Source organism: Mus pahari, chromosome 20 (genome assembly GCF_900095145.1).
Source record: "Mus pahari chromosome 20, PAHARI_EIJ_v1.1, whole genome shotgun sequence".
Classification (NCBI taxonomy): domain Eukaryota; kingdom Metazoa; phylum Chordata; class Mammalia; order Rodentia; family Muridae; genus Mus; species Mus pahari.
The window spans coordinates 47,454,573-47,475,522 of NC_034609.1; the positions used below are offsets into that span (position 1 = coordinate 47,454,573).

Here is a 20,950-nt window from a genome sequence, read left to right on the forward strand (position 1 = left end):
AAAAAAAAAAAAAAAAAAAAGAAAGAAAGAAAGAAAATTCCTCTCAGACATACCCAGATGTCTGTCTCCTTGGTGATACCAAGTCCTGTCAGGTTGACAGTCAAGACCGACCATTACCTGCCAGCCTCTGTGTGCGTGCAATACCCTCTCTTGCTCTAGAGGAAAGGAAAAAAAAGAATGCTTTATTCTGAATCAACTGCAAATATTGTGGCCTAGAAACACAGTCAGATTGTTCCGAACGGCTTCTGGGGTGGAAGAGGGGCCATGAACTTAGTCACAGAGTACAAAGTCGTAAGTCAGTACATAAACAAATATATTGGTAGGGACATTAATTAGACAGGTCACAGTAGAGCGGAGGAGCCTCTGTCGTGCTGTCAGATGCTGTGTGTTGTGGTCGGTGGTTAGCAGTGATCTGCTGAAGATCCGGCGGTCGTCTACAAAGGATGCTTGGTCCTATATGAAGCTTGGTACTGAGTGGACAGGCCACTGGGGCTGAGAGCTGGCTCAGCAGTTAAAAGAACACTGGTTGCTCTCCGAGAAGACCCAGGTTCAAGTCCTGTCTGTAACTCCCAGTTCCAGGGGATCCAGCATCCTATCCTTGTCTCTTCAGGTAGAAGGCACATGGCGCACAGATATACATGCATGTAGGCAAAATACGCCCATACACATACAATTAAAATTTAATAAAAGCAAGAGAGGCCAATGACTTATGACCTGCAGCAGTCAAACTTTCCATGAAGTTCCAATGAGTGGGCCAGTAAGTACGGCCTTCTACACAGATATGGCTTCTTCAGATTCCTGTTCCCACCCACCTTCCTTAGTCCACTGAATCTACTTCAGGGGAATCTCAGTTCATGTGTCTCTCCTTCCACCAGAACCCCCCGGGAGCCCTGTCCCAGTCGATGCAGGAAGGATAGTCAAAGCCTAACTTAATTGGAATTGTTTGTACATGAAGCCATATTTTCAAATCACATTTGTATTTACACATTTGGAAAATTGACTTCTGTCTTTTGCCTGTGAAGTCCCATCGGCGGCTTGGCCGCAAAGGTTTAGAGAAAGCGTTAAAGCCTGGCTATGAGGAATACACTGTCCCCATGTCCCAGGCAGGCCATAGAATCATAGATTCAACTTTGACAGCTCGCTGAAGGAGAACTGTCCCAAACTGGGAGAAAGGGAGCTGTCATCTCATGCTAACATGACGCTGCAGACGCCAGCTGTCAGTCTCATCTGTGTGGGAAGCTATGGAACAACTGCCTTCCCACTGCCGCGTCTGGAAGCCCCTCGCGGCGGCCTTCCCACTGCCGCGTCTGGAAGCCCCTCGCGGCAGCCTTCCCACTGCCGCGTCTGGAAGCCCCTCGCGGTGGCCTTCCCACTGCCGCGCCTGGAAGCCCCTCGCGGCGTCTCGGGTGTGTGCTGCTGCTGTTTGACCTCACCCTCTTCCAGTTTCCAGCAGTTACAGAGAGATTACACTCTGGACACTCCACTGTGTGAGGCTGACATGGTCATGTCCCTGGTCAGCGCAGACTCTGCTCCAGGTCTCCACGTGCAGCTCCGGCCACGGCAGGAAGGTGTTATTGCAAGGATCTTTTTTTTTTCAACTTTTTTCTTTTTCTTCCTTTTTCTTTTCCACTTTATGTGTGTGGGTGTTTTTTCCTTCATGTATGTCTGTGCACTATATTCAAACTTGGTGCCTCTAGAGGCCAGAAGAGGGTGTCAGACCCCTTACAGCTGGAGTTATAGACAGTTGTGAGCCACTGTGTGGGTGCTGCAAATCAAACCCAGGTCCTCTGGAAAAAACAGCCAGTGCTCTTAACTGCTGGGCCAGTTCTCCAGCCCAGCAAGAATCTTTTTCTATTTAATATTTTAAAATTCTGTGTATGTATGTGTCTGTGTGGGTAGATCACATGTGCAGGTACCCATGGAAACCAGACTAGGGCATCAGGTCCCTAGGAACCAGAGTTACAGAAGGTTGGGTGCTGGGAACCAAACACGGGTTCTGTCAGATCAGTGAGTGCTCTTCACCACTAAGCCATCTCTCCAGCCCCCAGGATCTTTAAGTAAAATTTAAAAAATCATTTATTAAACAGTGTGTGCTTTGCACTGTGCCAGACACTAGAGAATGCAAGGATAAATGGTCGACGAGAAGACTGGACATGAAATACCTTATATAATTAATCACAAGCCGTTCGTGCAGAATGGGGCCAAAGATGACCCTGATTTTTGCATCACAGCCACGCAGGGTTTGACTTGATGCCTGCCCTGTTTTCTGAAGGCAAAGCCAGACCTGGCACTGTTAGCTCTCAGGGTGTGGTGACACCTTTGCTATCCCAGCCAAGTAGGGACCTGGAGCCTCGGCAGCAGGGTGCTTTGAGCCATCCTCCGGGTATTTGACAAGGGTGATGTCTATTAGATAAAGAAAGGCCTTTCTCAGGGACAGTAGCCTTAGGAAAGTTATCTTTCCCGTCACCCGAGGAGCCGTTTGAAGTCATGCCCAGAATCTATCCCAGCGACTGCTGACGTACAGCTCCCTGGTGACGGCACAGGGACTGCTAACTGTGCCAGGCTAGCTCTCAGGTGGGGCTCCCGCCCCTCATGCACTCTGACTTATTTCCACAGGTCTAATGCGCTCTCGGGTCCGGGGTGCCGACGCCGCCCAGGCCAAGGTCCTGACCTTCCTAGACAGTCACTGCGAGTGTAACGAGCGATGGCTGGAGCCACTCTTGGAGCGGGTTGCTGAGGTGAGTCTCTGTCGCACAGAGGGTGTGTGCTGGCTGTGGGTCTCCCTGTCAGTAGGAAGAATGTGATGCCCCAGACACTGTTTCACAAAGTCCCACTGGTGCAGAACTGTCACTGCAACCAAAGACGGCTTCCATGGAGCTGGCATTGGCCTGGCAAGACGAGGTGGCCAGTCACGGGAGACCTGCCTCTCTCTCACACATACACACAGAGGCATGCATGTGTGCACATGTGCATGCCCATGCACACAAGGGGGTGGGGGAAGATATGTGGCTAGCAGGTAGCTCATTGGTAAGAGTGCCGTGTGGTGACACTCCGGCCCTGGGTAAGGACAGACTCACCAGCTGCTCTAGGCCTACAAAGAAAAGCAAACACGCTAGCCAAGTGCCCCGGCGGGCTTGTCACATGGCCTCTGGCCATGCTCGGGCACATTTTGCCTTCTGGAAGTGTCCGAGCTGGTACTGTGTTTAGCACAGTGTTATTTTTCTTGCCCTCTGCTTGTCTTATTGACTTTCTTTCCTTGCTGCTATGAAAGTGCTTCCTTGGGGGCAATGAAGCAAATGAAAGGAAATAGGATGAGATGCTCTGCCTGCCACCATAGCACACGTAGCAACAGCAAGTCACAAAATACCGAGCAGCCAAGAGCTGTTAGAAGTCCCGTCTCTGCCCTTTACTGGTCTCAGGTGGCCACTAGGTGAGGAGACTGGGCTTCAGGGGTCTTAAGTAACATCCGGAATCACACAGGATGCAGGGTCGCCACTGAGCCCTCAGCAGGGCCCCTCTCTAACACACTCTCCTTTATTTCCCCCATCCCCGCCATGTGTCCCCCAGCTTGGCCAGCTGAGGAAGGTGTGGGCCAACGTGATGGGTTCCTCTGATTCTCTTCTCATCAGAAGGAATGTAAAGCTTAGGCCAGCCTGATGGGAGCACAGGGCTGGGTTATAGAGCGATGCTCTATTCTCCATGATTCAAAGCTCGTTTTCCCATCAACCTGCAAGCAAGCAAGTGGGGCGGGGCTCTGTCCTGCCCTTGGAGAGGCTTCTGAGCTCTGCTCATCCTGTTGCTGGCCCTTCAGCTAACAAGCGTTCTCTAAGTTACTTGAGAGTTCTCTCTCACAAGCAGTCAGCATGAGGCAGCGCTGAGTAGGAAGGTCGGAGGCCTCGTGTTTGCGCTCACACAGCGGCACTGTGGAAGGTAGCCGTGGTCGGTACAGTAACAGGGTTGAGTTCAGAAGTGGAGACTCCAGTCAGCTGCTATGACACTCCCTTCCTCTCACACCAGTTGTACCCAGAAATCGTTCCTGGCTTTGTAGTGTGGACACTTGAGCCGTGAGTCCTTCCTGAGCTTCGCTGGTGCAGCTCACAAGAAGGCCACAGGCATAACGTGGCCGAGCTTAGTTCTGTGACACTGAGAGCTACCCTCGGGGCCACTGCACAGCCTGGGTCTGTGACAGGGAGAAGAGGCAGCAGAAGTGTCCAGTCAGCTGTCCCCTCATGCCGCTCCTCCGCACACCCTTGGGACAGAGTGTCTTCTGGGCAGGCCTGTTGGGATGGCAGCTCTTGCTTCGCTGGGGTCATAACTTACAAGTATCTGTCCTTCCTTTGTCCCCCCTCAGGACAGGACCCGGGTTGTATCCCCCATTATCGATGTCATCAACATGGATAATTTCCAGTACGTGGGCGCCTCTGCTGACCTCAAGGGTGGTAGGTGTCAGCCTTGATTGGTCCACCCGCTGGCTGGTCCGCTAACCATTGCTGTCCCATGATCATCCATGACAGTGATAGCGGAGCTCACACTGGTGTGGGCTCTGGCTGGTTCTTCACAGAAAGGACTGGCCCTGCGTCCCTGGCAATCCCCCCCCCCACTTCTCTCTCTCTCTCTCTCTCTCTCTCTCTCTCTCTCTCTCTCTCCCTCCCTCCCTCCCTTCCTTCCTCCTGACCCCCTGGAGCTGCTGTTACTAAAGCTAGGGGAACCTTTGTTGCTCCTGGGACTGGAGCAGAGGAGCCTCTACCCACTGGTGGGCTGGCCTGAGAGGCTCCAGAGCTGAGACCAGCAAGAGGCAGGGCCCGAGACACTCCATAGAGCCAAGGACTGGCTGACTGGGCCTGGAACCTGTCTCTGTGTCCTCTGCCAGGGCCAGGCTTCCATGGCCTGCATGCCCAGCCAGTCTGCCAGTTTGCCTCCCTGGAGTCCTGCCATCCTGCCGCTGGCCCATCACCACCCACCCACCAGGCAGCAGTCCTACCTTTGTGTTCAAGTCTGGACGCCGGCCCTCCCTTCCCAGCCGCCCAGCCACAGCCTGCTTCACCACTGGGTGGCCTTTGTGTGAATGGACCAGTGTCTTGTAGGGACACACAGCCGATAGATGTTACCTTCTGGTCCTCCTCCAGGGACCCAAGAGAAATGTGTTCAAGTTTCTCTTTGCGGCTTAGGAATTGTAAAGGTTCCAGTGCTTCTCTGGTGGGAGGGAGACGGCAGTGGACATAACTGTGGAGTTACTGCTGCACACAACATGGAGCAGGTTATACTGTTCCCTGGTCTAGCCCCTAACTCACAAACAGCAAGGGGTAGGGTGGCCTAGGGAGCTAAGCTGGCCAAGAACCCAAGCTCCTCCTGCCTTAGCATCTCATGAGTGCTGCTAGGATGACAGGCCTGCCCCGTGAGAGCAGCATCTTAGGTCATTGTGGGAGCAGTTTTTAAAGTTACGGGCCCTGGAAGGTCCTGGTCTAAGCCTGAAGAACCATGGGTCCCACAGAGGCGCTATGGCTCTGTGAGCTGCACTGTGGTTCTGTGAGCCAACTGTGATTCATCTAGCTCTGACTCACCCCCAGGTCCCCAGGCTTGTGTGCACAGCCCTGTCCCCAGGTCCCCAGGCCTGTATGCACAGCCCTTGTAGGTGCAATGGCATCACACAAACACCAGTCCTCATGTTTCACATTAGTTTTTACATGTGAAGATGAGAAAACCCCAGCCAGGCATGGTGGCACATGTGTGCAATCCCAGAACTCAGGGGGCTGAGGCAGGAGGACTGCTACAAGTTCAAGACCAACCTGAGCTATATAGCTATACCCTACATTAAAAGAAAAAAGATTAGAGGGGCAGGAAAGCTGGCTCACAGGGCCAGAGTGTAGTCCCTAACACTCAGGTGACCTGTAACCCCAGCTCCAAGGGCTCCAGCCCTCTTTTCCTTCTTCATGGGCACCAGCACCCATGTGCACGTAACTGCACACAGACATACAGACATAGACATACCTGTAGTTTGGAGTCTTTAGAGGAAAACTCAGAGCTCTGTTTGCTTTGGAGGGCTGAGGAGATTTCACTGTTTCATACCCACCAGCCACCAAGCTCTCCTCCCCCTTTCCCCTACCCCACCTCTCCCCTTCCCCCTCCCCCTTGTCCTTCTCTTCTCCCCATTGTGGTTGGTTGGTTGGTTGGCAGTGAGTTCCATCCACGTGAGCTCATTGTCAAGCTACTCAGGTGGGAAAGCCAGCAGTGAGCGACTGTCTCTTCTCACTGCCATTCTTTTCTGGGCTGGCAGGTTTTGACTGGAACTTGGTGTTCAAGTGGGATTACATGACACCAGAGCAGAGGCGATCACGGCAGGGGAACCCAGTTGCCCCTATCAAGTAAGTGCAGCCTATTGCAAAGGGCCTTCTGGGAGAGCCCAGACTCCAGCCCCTGCTGCAGTGTACGTCCAGGACAGTGAGGCTCTGTGCCTCCCACTCTCTGGGTCCCTGGCCTCCCCTCAAGGCCAGCATCTGCCACCAGGTCACACAGTGAGGGAACTTAGGTCCTTTGCCTCAGTCACTAGCTTACAAGACATCTCTGCTGGCTCTGTGCTGGCTCCTGTTTATGGTGAATGCCATCTGTAGCCGAGTGGAACTGTATGCTGCGGCCTTAGGTGTTACATCTGCGGTTCTTAGAATTACCTTGTAAGTTGAGGCATGTAAAAGAAAGCCAAGGGTCCCAGCCTCTGTGGGACCCCAAGCAGTGACTAGAGGCCAGTGGGCGAATGAAAGACCCCTTTGAGAGTACAGCAGAGGATGGAGGTCCAGCCTGTGGTATGGTCTAACCTTGCCCTTGCTCCCTCATCTTCTCAGAACCCCGATGATCGCTGGCGGCCTCTTCGTGATGGACAAGCTCTATTTTGAAGAGCTGGGGAAGTACGACATGATGATGGACGTGTGGGGAGGAGAGAATTTGGGTATGTGTGTCCCTCCCCCACCCAGGCCCCAACTGCACCATGGTAAAGTGTGGGAGGCAGGGTGTCACGTCAGCATTTGGGGAGCCCCAGAGCAGCCAGACCCTCAATGGACAACCCACCTCCCACACACCTGTCTACGGGGATGGCAGTAAGACATGTGCCTCCTGTCGGGTCATCCCTGCATAGACACCAGATGATGTCACCTCCTTTGACCTGGGGGTTCTGAATACACATCTCCAAAACTGAGAAATGAGCCGTCGCCGGGGCTCTAGTTAACTATAGGATGCTAACAGGGTCAGGCAGCTGCCGGTTTACCTGAATCTAATCATGCATGTCATGTGGATGGACGCAGATATTCAGACCCTTCTCCACTACTTTTAGGAATAATTTTTTTTTAATGACCCTTGGAGATCATGTTTGCCCAGAAATGAGACATGGACACTTTACAGGTGTAGGCAGGTGCTTCAAGTGTCTTGCGTGACGGATGAAAAGACGCTGCTTAGCTTGTTCAGTCTCTGCCTCCCTTTACTTGAGGCCTTTGATGTCAAGTGCTCGTCATTCAGAACTGACTCCTCTCACTATCGAGAGTTTAGTTTCCTTCGTCCTTACGCAGGTGTGCCCTGGGAAGAGAGAGGACCAGGACGAGGAGGGAGAGCCACCTTGCTGTCACTTTGAGTGGGTTTTCCTGTGACAGGGACTTTGATAGCTTCTGTTGGCTTAAAAGAGCAGCTTCAGCTGGCCTGTCTTTCGAATGTGTCCTTTGAAGTTGAAGTTGGTGGAGACGATTCATCTGGCAGGACAGCTCTGCCCAGCGATGAAAGCCACTACCAGCTCTGGCTCCGTGGGGAGAAGGGCAGGGTGGCGAGTCTGGCTCCTTTCCAAGTGTCAGTGCGGTGGTGGGCTCGGGTGGAGTTTTGTGAGCAAGAAAGGCTTTGAGGTGGTGAACCTGAAGGGTCCCTGAGCCTCTCACACTGTAGGTTCTAACAGCTGGAGCCACCCAGTGGGCCAGCGTGTGTCATGGGCTCAGAAGGCCACATCTCAGGGACCTGAGAGCACAGAGTGACAGACATAGTCAGCCAGCCTCCTCCTGTGTGTCTTGCTAAGGTTAGGGCAGGTGACTGTCCCTGGGAACTTGGTTGACGTCTGGACCTGCTGATACATGAGAGAAATAGGCAGGAAGACTGTGGTCTGTGCACACATCTCCAGCTGACAGCTGCTGGGATACATGTGGTCTTAGTCTGGGAGGCGGCTGCTTTCGGACCGAGAGTCACCGTTGGGAGACCTCTTGTCCCACAGTGCTTTCCATGTGTGTTCCGTCTTGGGTATGCTGTGGAGGCGGCCTGTCCAGCATCCAGTGTCTCCTCTATAAAAGCTCCAGGTCCTGCTCTGCAGAAGCATCCCTCATGGGTTTCCTGCCAGCAGTAGAAAGTGAGGCATGGCAGGTGGCTACCCACGGGGACAGCAGCAATGAGTTCTGATGGTTGCCAACTTCCCTTCCTGCCAGAGATCTCATTCCGAGTGTGGCAGTGCGGCGGCAGCCTGGAGATCATCCCGTGCAGCCGCGTGGGCCATGTGTTCCGGAAGCAGCATCCCTACACGTTCCCCGGTGGCAGTGGCACTGTCTTTGCCCGGTAAGACGTGAAAGGCCAGCCCAGATGTCTGCCGTCTGCTCAGAAGACCCTGGTACTGCGTGGGGACAGTATTCCTTGATAGGCATGGCCCCTGAACTGAGGAAAGGCACAGCGGCTGGCATGCTAGATGGGATTCCAGTGAGGGGAGCCGGCTCAGTGTGCCCCACGGAGGTCTCAGAAAGAGGGGGAGGAGCCGCGGCAGAGGAGGGTGATGGCTGGAGTTATCCTAATTGGGACATCAGGGAAAGACTACCCTTGGATGGTCACAAAAACCTACACAAATACCTCAGAGGGAGAGCCTGGGTCTGTGCTGTATCGCCACTCCCGGTGTTAAGAACAGGGTTGCGTTTGCCCATCACGCACTGTAGTAAACAATGCTACTGCTAGGTTATCACAAGGGACAGCACTGCTAACTAACTGTCCTGGTGCTGACGCATCTGGGACCCACATGTCAGCCCCTGCCAAGGGCCGTCCTGATGCCCCACATAGTGAAGTTAGGGTGAGATGGGAGGATGAGGTACAGAGGAAGAGTTCCAGTCTGTATCAACAGAGCCCCATGGCCCGGCCACTGCTTCAAGCTCCTACCTCTCAGTGTCATCTGATGCAACTCAATTTGAGCCTGAGTTCTGGAGAACAGACACTGGAATCCTATTAGAAAGCAGGTCACATGCACTCCAGCCAGACGACATCAAGGCTCATAACTGATGGATTACCAGTCAGCAATAGAAGTTATTAAACGAAAACTGAAAGGCTGCTCGGTCCAACTAGATTTTCCTTGGGAATTTTTCTCAGTTCTGACATTGTAGCACACACCTTTAATCCCCGTGCTCAGAAGGCAGAAGCAGGAGGATGCCTGTGAGTTTGAAGCCAGCCGAGGCTAGACGGTGAAGCCCTGTCTTAACCAAAGACCTGTGAGTCCGACCTCATGGGGCAGACAGACAGCAAAATGCATAAGCCAGATGAAGTGCTTCTAATGCTCCTCTGGCCAGCACCATGGGGATGAGAACTGGCTAACATGAACAGGCAGAGGGCAGGGGCAGCCCCAGGACATGGCTGTACCCACTACCTTTAGCCACCCCCCAGTAATGAGGCCATATTTCGACTCTGCCTGGGAAGGTGGCTAGTGGTCAGGTCAGAACCTTCCGGACCTCATCAATCTGCTCCTCATAGACACACGGGACCCAGAGGTCCGTGCCAGTTGTCTGGGCACCTCTCGGTGCGCAGATCTACTCATCTGGGAGGGTGCGTGCCACAGCCACCCCGCAGGGCCACCAGGCTTTTCTATTATCAACTGAAATGAGGATGTTTCCACAGGCATGCCGTCCCGGTTCTCAACCTTGAGGTAAATTCTGGGGTTAGCACCAGGAGCCTAAGGATGAGCACATTTACAGTGCCCTGTCTCGCGGTGGCATCAGTCCACCCCCCCTCCCCCATCCAGGGACGACGGGAATATTTGTCACTTTATGGGGAAGACGGAGGCCCCAGGTGGAAATGCATTTAGTAATTACAGCTTAGACAGTGTGACAGGTTCAGCATTCAGAAGACCTTACTGCAGAGAAAATGATTCACCTCCAGGGCGGCCACTGCCTGCTGCGTTCATCTTGGAAGAGCATGTCTCCTCTCACCTGAGCAGAGGGTCTATCTGCGGCTACCTGTGCTTACGGCGGCCCTTCCTAACTGTCATGGAAGCAAGCTCTCTTTCTGCGCTAAAGCTAAGGACAGCAAGTCTCCGCAGGTCTGGGGCCTCAGGCTCCCACTTCTTTATGCTGCCGTTTCTAATCTACACGTGGAGTTAGGGGAACCTAGTTCACTTTCCCAGCATGCCAGTGGTGCCATATCCACTCAGGCACAGCGGGGATATCTCCTCAGTGCGTCTGTGCCGTCCCACTCTGGACTGACTCGTGCTGAGTGATGGGTACTTCAGCTGAGCACTTCCCACAGACCCTGAGGTAGCTGCAGCTGCACCACGCCACTCTCCCACAGACCCTGAGGTGGCTGCGGCTGCACCACGCCACTCTCCCACAGACCCTGAGGTGGCTGCGGCTGCACCACGNACGCCACTCTCCCACAGACCCTGAGGTGGCTGCGGCTGCACCACGCCACTCTCCCACAGACCCTGAGGTGGCTGCGGCTGCACCACGCCACTCTCGAAGTGCTGTCCATATTCACACTCCGGCAGACGGACAGGGACAGGTGACTCCGGGGAAAGGATGGAAAGGATGGAAGTTACAGCTCAGCATGGCTTACTTTTTTTTTTTCAGGAACACACGCCGGGCAGCTGAAGTGTGGATGGATGAGTACAAACATTTCTACTACGCAGCGGTGCCTTCTGCACGAAACGTGCCCTATGGGAAGTGAGTATCATCCCCCATCCTTCTAATAGGGACCCTGGCAGAGGTGGGGATAGCTGCCACCCTGTCCTCCTGGTGGGGACCCTGGCAGAGGTGGGGATAGCTGCCACCCTGTCCTCCTGGTGGGGACCCTGGCAGAGGTCTGGATAGCTGCCACCCTGTCCTCCTGGTGGGGACCCTGGCAGAGGTGGGGATAGTTGCCACCCTGTCCTCCTGGTGGGGACCCTGGCAGAGGTGGGGATAGTTGCCACCCTGTCCTCCTGGTGGGGACCCTGGCAGAGGTGGGCATGGCTGCCACCCTGTCTCTTCCTTCCCTCCAGTATTCAGAGCAGGCTGGAGCTCAGGAAGAAGCTGGGCTGCAAGCCCTTTAAGTGGTACCTGGACAACGTCTACCCCGAGCTGAGGTAAGCCCTGGGGCCTGAGTGTACTCAAAGGTGACCAAGGAGGCCACAGGGGCTTCATGCTTGCTGTGAGGCTGGGAGCTGGCTGCCAGGGAGAGCACATGATCCCGCCCCACAGGTACCCCTCTTTTGCAGTTACCCTTGCTCTGTGCAAGCCTGGGAGAATCCCAAAGCACCCCATTTGGTTTGTCCCCTTAAGAGGTGGGCTATCGAGGCAGAGGCTGTCTCCCCGTGAGCACACTCTCCCCACAGCTCCCTTCTTAGTGTAGAGTAGCATTAACTGTGATGGTGTCCCAGCTCCTATCCAACACCACTCCTCCCTGTAAGCTGGCAGGAGCTCTGTCCTGGGGACACCAATGCCTCCAGTGGAGGGCCAGCGGGCCTCTGGCCACAGGTGCTGCCAGGTCGTTCCCATCCTGAAGGACCCGCCCATTTCATCTTTCCACACAGGAGAACCAGTTGAGGTTTAGAGTATGGCCCTTCGTCAGGAGACCACAGCCAGTGCCTCTCAAAGGTGAGGCCAGGCTCTCGTCTCCCCATACACTCCAGCCGTTTTGTACGTTGGACCACCTAACAGATCCCACAGGCTGGACCCTAACGGGCAAGGTCTCATCTGTTGAGAAATATGAAGAGCCAGATGTGACCTCAGTGAGCGGCTTTCTCAGAGACAGCCAACAAACCAGCTTGTCAGTAACTCTCCCTTACCAGAAACAAGGGAACATCTCCCATTTACTGTTTTGAGATGGAGGGGCAGGGCGGGGAGGGTTCACTCTGAAGCCCAAGCTGGCCTCAAATTCTCACAGAAATCCTCCCTCAGCCTTCTGAATGCTAGGATTATAGGCATGTGCCATCATGCATGGCCCATTTAACAGTCTTAAAAGAGTTAGGAGTCCAGAGACTGGGGCCACCTCATGTCGGGGTGACACGAAGCTGTCCTCTGCTTCTGCTGTTTTGAGGCCGTGGTGAACGGGAAGCACAGGGCTGCAGAGGTGGCTTTGGCTCTTAACAATGAATGACTTCCAGGGTTCCAGACCACCAGGACATAGCTTTTGGGGCCTTACAGCAGGGAACCAACTGTCTGGACACCTTGGGACACTTCGCGGATGGAGCTGTTGGGATTTATGAGTGTCACAACGCTGGAGGAAACCAGGTAGGCGGGGAGCATGCTTGCCTGCACACCCAGAGGCCTCAACTAGATGCCCTGGGCTCCGTAGGAAGCCCCGGCCCTGCCAGCAGCCTCAGAACCAGCTGCGATGTGGCAGGTCTCGAATGACGCCTTCAGCGGCTAGCTCATGTGCCGTGGGCTGTGCTGCGCTGGCAACGTACTACTGAGGTAGCATGAGCACCTGTCATTTAGGCTGTGTCGTCCCACCAGCTCTGTTGTACTGTCCCTGCATCTGCACCGTGTTGGTCCCCGATGGGTACCTGCTTAGTGTGCGCTCAGCTTCAGCCTCCCCAGGTCAAGGTGAAGACATATTGGGTTCTTGATCCTTGGCAGGCTTGGTAATTGACAGTTTATACCACTCAACCTGGGGTACTTCACCCCACAGGTCACCTGGGGTCCATGAGCCCCTCCGCAGTGCTAGAAATGTTGTAGAACTACAGCTAGCAGGCGCCTGTGCACCTGAGCTCCTGAGATGTGCCTACTGTGAACTAAATCTTCAGTTTTATTTAACTATATCGAATTTAAATTCAAGCGGCCACGTGTGGCTGGTGGCTGGCACTCCAGTGCTTGGAGGGGACACAGAGGCAAAGGTGACACCAGCAGGAGTCCCCACTGTGACCGAGTCAGGTGCCACAAGGATAGGGGACGCCCTTTCTGACTTAAGTGGCATGGTGCAGGCAGCATGGATGGGCGCTGTTACCTGGTTCCCAGCTGCGCCTCAGCAGCACGTAGGAAATGAAAGAATGATGGCCACACTTTTTAAAGGATGGCAGCTCATAAAAAGCATTTCTTAGATATTTTACAAATTCAGGTTGCTGAAGGACCAGCACAAGGTGGCCAGCTCTGCTGCGTGTATAGCCAAGTCAGGTTTTTGGAGTTCAGTGTATTTATTACCCAGCCATGGCCCATCTTCCCACTTTTGTCATATGAAGACAGTCTAGACCCTGAGTGCCCAGAGGTCCCCGTGACTCTCCTGACCACAAGCAGGTGTGTCTCCAGCTGTTGCCCACACATAGGTGTGGTGGGGAGGGGTCCTGGACTTCCACATCTACAGCAGCAGTGGACCAGGGACACAGAGTTACATCTCCACGCCCTGGCACATCTGGAAGGAAGTACACTGGGTAGAGCAGACAGAACTGTAGATAAGCTACCCACCCTTCACTGTGGAGACAGAACCACCTGAGAAAGAGGGTCCTTCTACTCACATCCCACGTGATGTACAAGGGTACATCATGGCATGGGAGGATGAGGAAGCTGGCCACCTTGTGGACAAAAAGCGAGGCTGACTTGAGAAGGGCCTGCCCCAGTGACTCAAAGTGCAGTCACCTTCTGTGAATAACGTCCAGCAGCACAGAGGAACAGTCCCGTCCCACGGCAGGGATAGAGACAGAAAGAAAGACCCATCAGACCATCCTGCCTCCAGGTTCACTGCGTCCTCTTTCTCCAACCTCTCTGCCTCTGACTCTGTGCTACCCCCATTCCCCTCTCCCCTTCTCAGAGTCAAGAGCCCCACGTCCCAGTGGCAGCCCTGAAGTTTCAGTGTCTTGCCGTCAGCAGACCACCTGCTCACAGAGAGCAAGGTTTCCCTGGCTCATCACCTCTGGCCTTGTGGCAGTCTTTATACCCCTTACAGAACACATTTGTGCATCTTCTGTTTTTCCTTCTGAGGAACACAGGTCAGTGGAGCCAGAGAGGAGACAGAAGCCCCAGGGTCTGGGGCAGCCCAGTGTCCCTGTGGGGTGCTGGGCTCACTGAGGTCTCCACTCCTGGATCCTGAAGGCCCTGTGTGGGCGGATGTTCCTTTAAGGATCAGGGTCTTAAGTGACTTTAGGAAGCCCTGCCTTCTGGCTATCCATGGGACCCCTGTACCCTGCCACTGCCGCTCATAGTGATGTCACTCTCTCTCTGTCCCCAGGCTTCCAAGCTTGTACATGATGTGTGTGGTATTCAGAGGCAGGTGTCAGCCCTGTCCTCTGCGTACACATGCAGTGCATGTGTTTGGGTTGCTAAAAGCAAGGCAAGGATATTTAAATGCATTCTGACCCAATTTTCTTGTCTGCAAAGCATGAGCGTGCAAGCACACACACACACACCTCCTGCAGCTCTTGTGCACAGGCTTGAGACAGTTCAGCACATGGTGAGCATCCAGTTAGGAGGAGCCATGCTGTGTGTAGACTGCTCCTGCAGAGTTAGAGGACTTCTTGAGTTCCTGCAGACTTTGGCCATGTAGATATTTGCCGAAAGCTACAATGTATCATTTATGGAGTTTTTACAGATCCAACCTACATTCATAAATCTGTTTCCAAAGCAGAGTCATTCCAAAACCATGTGGGGGGACTTGTGGGTTAGAGCCAACGCCTGACCGGATCTCTAACTTGTACTTTGAGCTAAAATGCTTAACACAGTTAGCCATCACAGTGTGCCGGTCACTCTTGATACAGCTCCTTTTAGTCTCTGTATTAACTCTTCTTGCTGCTCTGACCAAATACTTAGCAGAAATAACTTGAGGGTGCATTTATTTTGGCTCCTGGATTGCGAGTACAGTCAGCCCACCGTAACTGGACTTGCCAGCCAGAGTGGCCTCCTGCTGAGGTGGCAGGAGTCTACACTTCCCCAGCCTCCCAGAACAGACCTGCCAGCTGCAACCCATATGTGCCCACCAAAACATAGCGGTTACCAAGGTTACACCTCAGCAGCCGGGTGTAGCTTTGTCCCTCAGCCGGGAGCATCCGGCTCTCAGTTACCCCTGGGGCCCGAGTCAAGTTTCCCACATGACTGCAGCTTGACTTGGGGGGTATGCCTCTGATCTGTGCTCTCTCCCAGGAGTGGGCCTTGACGAAGGAGAAGTCGGTGAAGCACATGGACCTGTGCCTTACTGTGGTGGACCGTTCGCCTGGGTCTCTCATCAGGCTGCAGGGCTGCCGGGAGAATGACAGCAGACAGGTGCGTCCGGCGTCCCAGGCTTTCTCAGCGTCAGCAGGGACAGGGGCCGTGTGCTTAACACCCTCACACCTATGGTCCCGTTCACCCCCACTGGAGGTCTCATGTCACACAGTCCCTGTCTCCTTCCCTTCCTCGTGCCACAGAGCATTTTATGTGAAGTTACGACATTTCTTAAGCAAAACCTTGATAAGTTGCTCGTTCTCCTGCTTAACTTTAAAAAAAAATTATAATCTGAATGGTTAACAAGATGAGCATGGGTGAACACAGTAACCCACGTTCTACTGAAGGTGGACGTCGTCTCTGATCTCCATGACTGGCAGTTATGTAGTCTGGTGTTTTCCTGAGGTTCAGGGCCACAGCAGCTTCCTCAGCCCCTGTCAGTCTCCTTCATAGAGGGAGCAGCCGCTCACCTGCGGTGCCCCGGGCTGTGTGGCTGAGCACTGGGCGGGTACCACTTGTCTTACTCTGAGCTTACAGTGAGATCAGAATCTTAACCCTGGTAACAGTTGAGCCTCTCTGTATATTGCTTCTTCCATGGACCAGAGCTTATTGCAAGCCTTGGAAGCCGGTTCTGTCTGGCATATTCTCTGGGGATCTTGGACAAACCACCTTTTTAAAGCCCTGCAGTGACAACCACAGTGCAGGCATTAACAGTCCCTTCTAACTTGCTACAGGGGAGTGTAGCCAGTCTTCCCACAGTCCCTGCCCAGAAGACAAATGTAGGGGGAAACTGAAGCACGAGGGCCACCAGAGCCACGGCTCAGCATCCTTCCATCCACCCGATTGCACAAACAGAAGCAGAGGCCCAGGTTCCCTGCCTACCACCACCTAGCAGGTGGTGTGGGGCCACAGTCAGCATCCAGTTCCTGTTTAGATCCTAGGTGTCAGAGAAATGCTTGCAAAGGGTCCTGTTTCCCCAGTCCATCCCTAAATCTGCTCCCATACCTGACTGCTGTGTCCCTGCTCCCCAGCCCACCGTGTTCACCCTCTAAACATCGGTTAGTGCAGTTTATAATGTGAGTCAGACCCTATAAATAAGATTGTAAATGTTGAACCAGGGAAGGCCACTGTCCCCTGAACCCACCTAAAACACACCCAGGCCTTTTGACCGTAAGTCAGTGGTAAAGTGAGACTTTGGTCTGGTCTGTTAACCTTTAAGTTAGAGGAAATAGAAACACCCGTCCCATGTTCTGTGGGGTCCTTAACTGAGCTTCTAAGACAGGGATAGCTTGCACTTGGTCCTGGGCGATGAGTCTAGCTTCGAGATGTGGGAGCACTGCTCCAGTAAACCCACCACATGGCGGCATCCCATCAGGTGGATGCCAGCATTTGAAGGCCACCATCCAGGGACAGCTGGGAGCGACTTCATTGTTTTCTTAGCACCCTCTGTCTAGTGGATGCTTCAACACATGACAGACAACCCCACCCAGGAGCCAGCATCAGAGTATGTTCTCTCCACATGCTTTGTCAGACCCTAGGCATGTTTTCCACGACAATGAAGGGCACACCAGAAAACTGACAGCAGCAGGGACAGGGAGGGAGGGAGGCAGTGTAGGTGGCAGAGCCTCTCTCGGGGTGACTGCCCCTGACTTCCACAGTTGGCATCTGATGAGCAAGTGGAAAATATCCCGAAGGCTGAGAGAGCCACTCACACACACACTCCCATCCCCATGCTTGTGGCAGGTCACCCTCCTGCTGCAGGTCCTGCTTTGCTGCCCCCTGGCCTGCCACTGAGAGGCCTGTCTCTGTGGCACCGCACTGTCTGGCCAGTGAGCACATTGAGCTCCCAGGCACGTGTGTGTGTGCATTTGCACGGTCAAAAGGGGGAGGGGAGGCAAGAGTGAGAAAATCTCATTCCACCATGTCAGAGGGATTTTTCAGAAATACTTAACTCCAAGGAACCTTATTGCATGTATAAAACATTAATTAGAGCCACAGACCTTGTTAATGAAAGAGGAGCTGTGGGGAGAGGAAGGAAAATGCGTGTGATTTTAAAAATGAAAGCATAAATGTTTAGGATGTTCATATCACTTGCTAAACAACAGTGTCAAGGCACCTCAAACTTCTTGAGGCTGTTAGGCCTCTGTGCATAGCAGAGTGGGTCAGTGGACTTGCTGCCTGCGGTCGGTCGAGTGTACTAGCATTCGGAGGAACATTGTGGTGGTGGCATGTGCTCCAAGAGTGACACGTGAAGCACGGGGCAGCAGGGATTCAGGAGCAGAGAGAAAGAGGTTGGAAATAGCAGGTGCATGCCTACAGACCCTACGCTGCCCTCAACTCTTCCCCCTGCTGTGTTCTCTCTGTTGCAGAAGTGGGAGCAGATCGAAGGCAACTCCAAACTGCGCCACGTGGGCAGCAACCTGTGCCTGGATAGCCGTACTGCCAAGAGCGGAGGCCTGAGTGTGGAGGTGTGTGGCCCGGCCCTGTCACAACAGTGGAAGTTCTCACTCAACCTGCAGCAATAAGAGGCCCCCAGGGCCCAACGTCCACCCGCACACCGGCCCAGTTTGGTGATCACATAATTATGTTTCTGAAACTTTCCGCAAAACTATATACCTCAGTGTTCCATCATGGTCTGAAAGTCTTAAGTCTCAAGTCTTCAGCGAGGCATGAGCTGGGCAGACAGGAGTGCAGAAGAGGAAATGAGCCCCTGGGGCTCAGGACAGAGGGTCCCTCCCAAGGCTGGTGCCCTCTGCCTCCCTCTCAGCTTCCTGCTCACACCCCAGCACTGGCCGGAACAAGTGGGCAAGCAGCAATCATGTTTATATTGTGGACAGAGGGAGCAGGGACAGGCACCCTCACAGCAAGAACTCGCCAGTCTCCACTCTGTTTGTTTTACCTATTCAAAATCGTGTGTGTGAACCAGGCATGGTGGCCAGTGCCTGTAATTCCATCACTCAGGAGGCTGAGGCAGGCAAGATCCTGTCTAAGGAAAAAAAAAAAATGATTTCCACAAAGCTGGCCTTTTCTTGCAGATTTCCTTGTCTGTCCCTGCACCCGGGCTCAGCTGGCCTCCCAGCCACGTCCCCTCTTCCGTTGACATACTTGCTGTATTTGAACGTGAACTTTCCTATGGTGGACACTAAATAGAGATAAAGAGAATCATGGTCCGTTCCCTACGCTTCCCCGACATCATCTTGTGAACCCCGCAGCACAGCGCAGCCACGCAGGGGGGGCCTGCGCTTCCAGAGCAAAGGTGCATCTGTGCCTCTGGAGCCTCACCAGCCAGCCCACGCTGCTCCTCCAGTAGGGGCGTCCCCAAACCACTGGCCCCACCCACAAGCATCAATGTTTCACTTCAGCGAGGGGATTGCAGCTGGGTTAGAATGTCTGCTTGGTGCCCATTGTCATCTGTAAACCTAAATAGGCCACCTCTTTTGGCAGGTATTGCTTTGGGTTTTCTTTTAAAATTAGATTTCTTTTCTTTAGGAAAATTCAACCCCACAGCTTCTAACTAATGTGAGCCAGCAGGACCCTACTGCCTGTGACAGACCAGGGACACTGGACAGCTGTCACCTGCTATCCCTAGGCTCATAGTGGTTCAAGACCCTGTATGTTGGGTCTTTGGTACTAAGCTGCCGGCAGAGCACAGAAGAGCAGCCCTTCAGCCTGTGGGTGGACCCCACATGTCCGTAGCCCCGGTGTGGGTAACACACCCCCCGCCCTGGTACATCCACAGTCTACTGCAGGAGTTGTGGGTAGAGTTCAGATCACAAGACCTGCGCACTCACACTGAGGACCTAGGCATGTGTCAGCCACAGAGGTGACCTGGATGTGGGGGGAAGTGACACCTGGTGGGCTGTAAGCATCTTATGTGCTCATCTCGGGTGTCCCAGAGATCTCGGGAACCAGAGTTCCAGGTGGTCAGAGGGCCTGCAGGTGAGCACTGTGCCTCCTGCCTGCTCCAAAAGCGGGGTGGCTGGTCTCTTCTACCCGAGGGGCTCCATGTGTACTCGCCATGTGTGTACTCGCCATGACCACGGACCCTCTTGGAAGGCCTGGCCAGGTGCTGATCCTGTGTCTTTCCACCCCTGCCAAGCAACCAACAGAAGATACATTGTAACAGACAGGGTGCCCATGTGTCTAATTAAGTTCATACAATGTCCACCTTCCCAGGTAGGCTCTGGGGACTGTCACTCCCAGGTACAGGTGCAGAGCTGTCAAGGACAAGGCAGGAGTTTGCTGGAGTCCAGTCACAACGTCCTCTGCTAATCCTGATACTTCTGCACTGCTTCTATCAGAGTGACTCCACAAATGTGTGACATGGGGTGTCCCAACCACACGTGTACCCCACCCCACCCTGTGGCCTCTTAACCTTTGTACCATCTGATTGTCAGGCCACCAGGGTACCAACTCAACCCAGCTCCGAGCAGAGGGGGTGTGGGCAGGGCCCATCGGTGAGCCATGTTTACATGACAGTGTGCCAAAGTGACTCGCCGAGCTTGTATTGCTTTGTAGTCATCTGGGCTACCCCACCCTCCCAACTCCTGTTTTTAAAACTAAAAACTCCCAGGAGCCCTGGGTGCACACAGGCAAAGGTGGCTGTCTTCTCTGGTGGTCCTTGAGTCTCCGTGAAGCTGAAAATGATGGTGTCTGTGAGTATGTTTTGCAAATTCAAAATATAGTTTGGTAATTTTTTTTTCCAGTTGATTTTTAAAAAAAACAAAAACAAAAACTGCTGTACAGAGCTTGTACTTTGTCCATTTTATAGATGGAAACCATCCTTGAAATTGTTTAACTTAAATAAAGAGAAGATACTTTATAGATAATGCTCTGCTGCTGTCACTCTTAGTTTCTACCAGGTATGGGTAGGACCAGGCAAAGGGCCAGAATCTGGGTCTTGCTTCTGCCCATTTCTCATCGCCCCCTTAAAACACACCTCTAATGCTGTGCTTCCTGGGCCTGATGTATTCGTGACAATTGTTTGCAGTGTGGAGCAGTTGGGCCGTGCTGGACACCTGGCCAGCCCCTGCAGTGCACTGTCTAAACTTGCCCTGATCCTTCACAAGCCCCTTCCTGTAGTGTGCCCTGAACACTTGGCCCACACTCTCTAGGTACCAAATTTCTTATACCTCAGTATTTAAAATGCACAGTCCTGCTCAGCAGCCATCTGGGGCTCCCCCCCCCCAATCTATCCTGGTCTCGTACATGTCTTCTACCACACCTTCATGTGACTGGCTACATATCCAGAGAACTAAACACTGGCCCGTTGTCTTGCAGTTTGGCCATGACATGACAGTGAAGAGACCGGCCATCATACCACACTGCATTCACTTCATTATGTGAGACGCCAAAAATTTGGCTCTGTGGCCGTCTGAGAGACAAAGGCAGTAACTTGTAACTTGGCAATGTCCTGGGGCCTTGGAGTATCTGAAGAGATTCTAAACTACATTTCTAAAAGGTCTAGCCTGGGAGCTAGGAGGAGGGTTGCAGGATGGGTAGTCAGGAGGCCCCTCTGGGAGTTAGACTTAGAGGCAGCTGCTGCATTGAGCTTTGTGAAGCATTGAGCCATGGGTGGT

The 20,950-nt window shown here is 53.4% G+C and overlaps 1 protein-coding gene across 1 annotated transcript in view; it reads left to right on the forward strand.

Annotated features, from left to right (window-relative positions):
• Galnt2 (polypeptide N-acetylgalactosaminyltransferase 2) overlaps positions 1-20,200 on the forward strand; it is a 109,778-nt gene extending 89,578 nt beyond the window's left edge. Inside the window, exons 7-16 of the mRNA XM_021220167.1 lie at positions 2,617-2,738; positions 4,352-4,439; positions 6,275-6,362; positions 6,837-6,940; positions 8,445-8,571; positions 10,833-10,925; positions 11,243-11,326; positions 12,347-12,473; positions 15,312-15,431; positions 17,741-20,200. Of these exons, the coding sequence (XP_021075826.1) occupies positions 2,617-2,738; positions 4,352-4,439; positions 6,275-6,362; positions 6,837-6,940; positions 8,445-8,571; positions 10,833-10,925; positions 11,243-11,326; positions 12,347-12,473; positions 15,312-15,431; positions 17,741-17,896 (1,109 nt within the window). The 3' untranslated portion in view covers positions 17,897-20,200. The remainder of the gene's footprint in view (positions 1-2,616; positions 2,739-4,351; positions 4,440-6,274; positions 6,363-6,836; positions 6,941-8,444; positions 8,572-10,832; positions 10,926-11,242; positions 11,327-12,346; positions 12,474-15,311; positions 15,432-17,740) is intronic.
• The last annotated feature ends 750 nt before the right edge of the window (positions 20,201-20,950 follow it).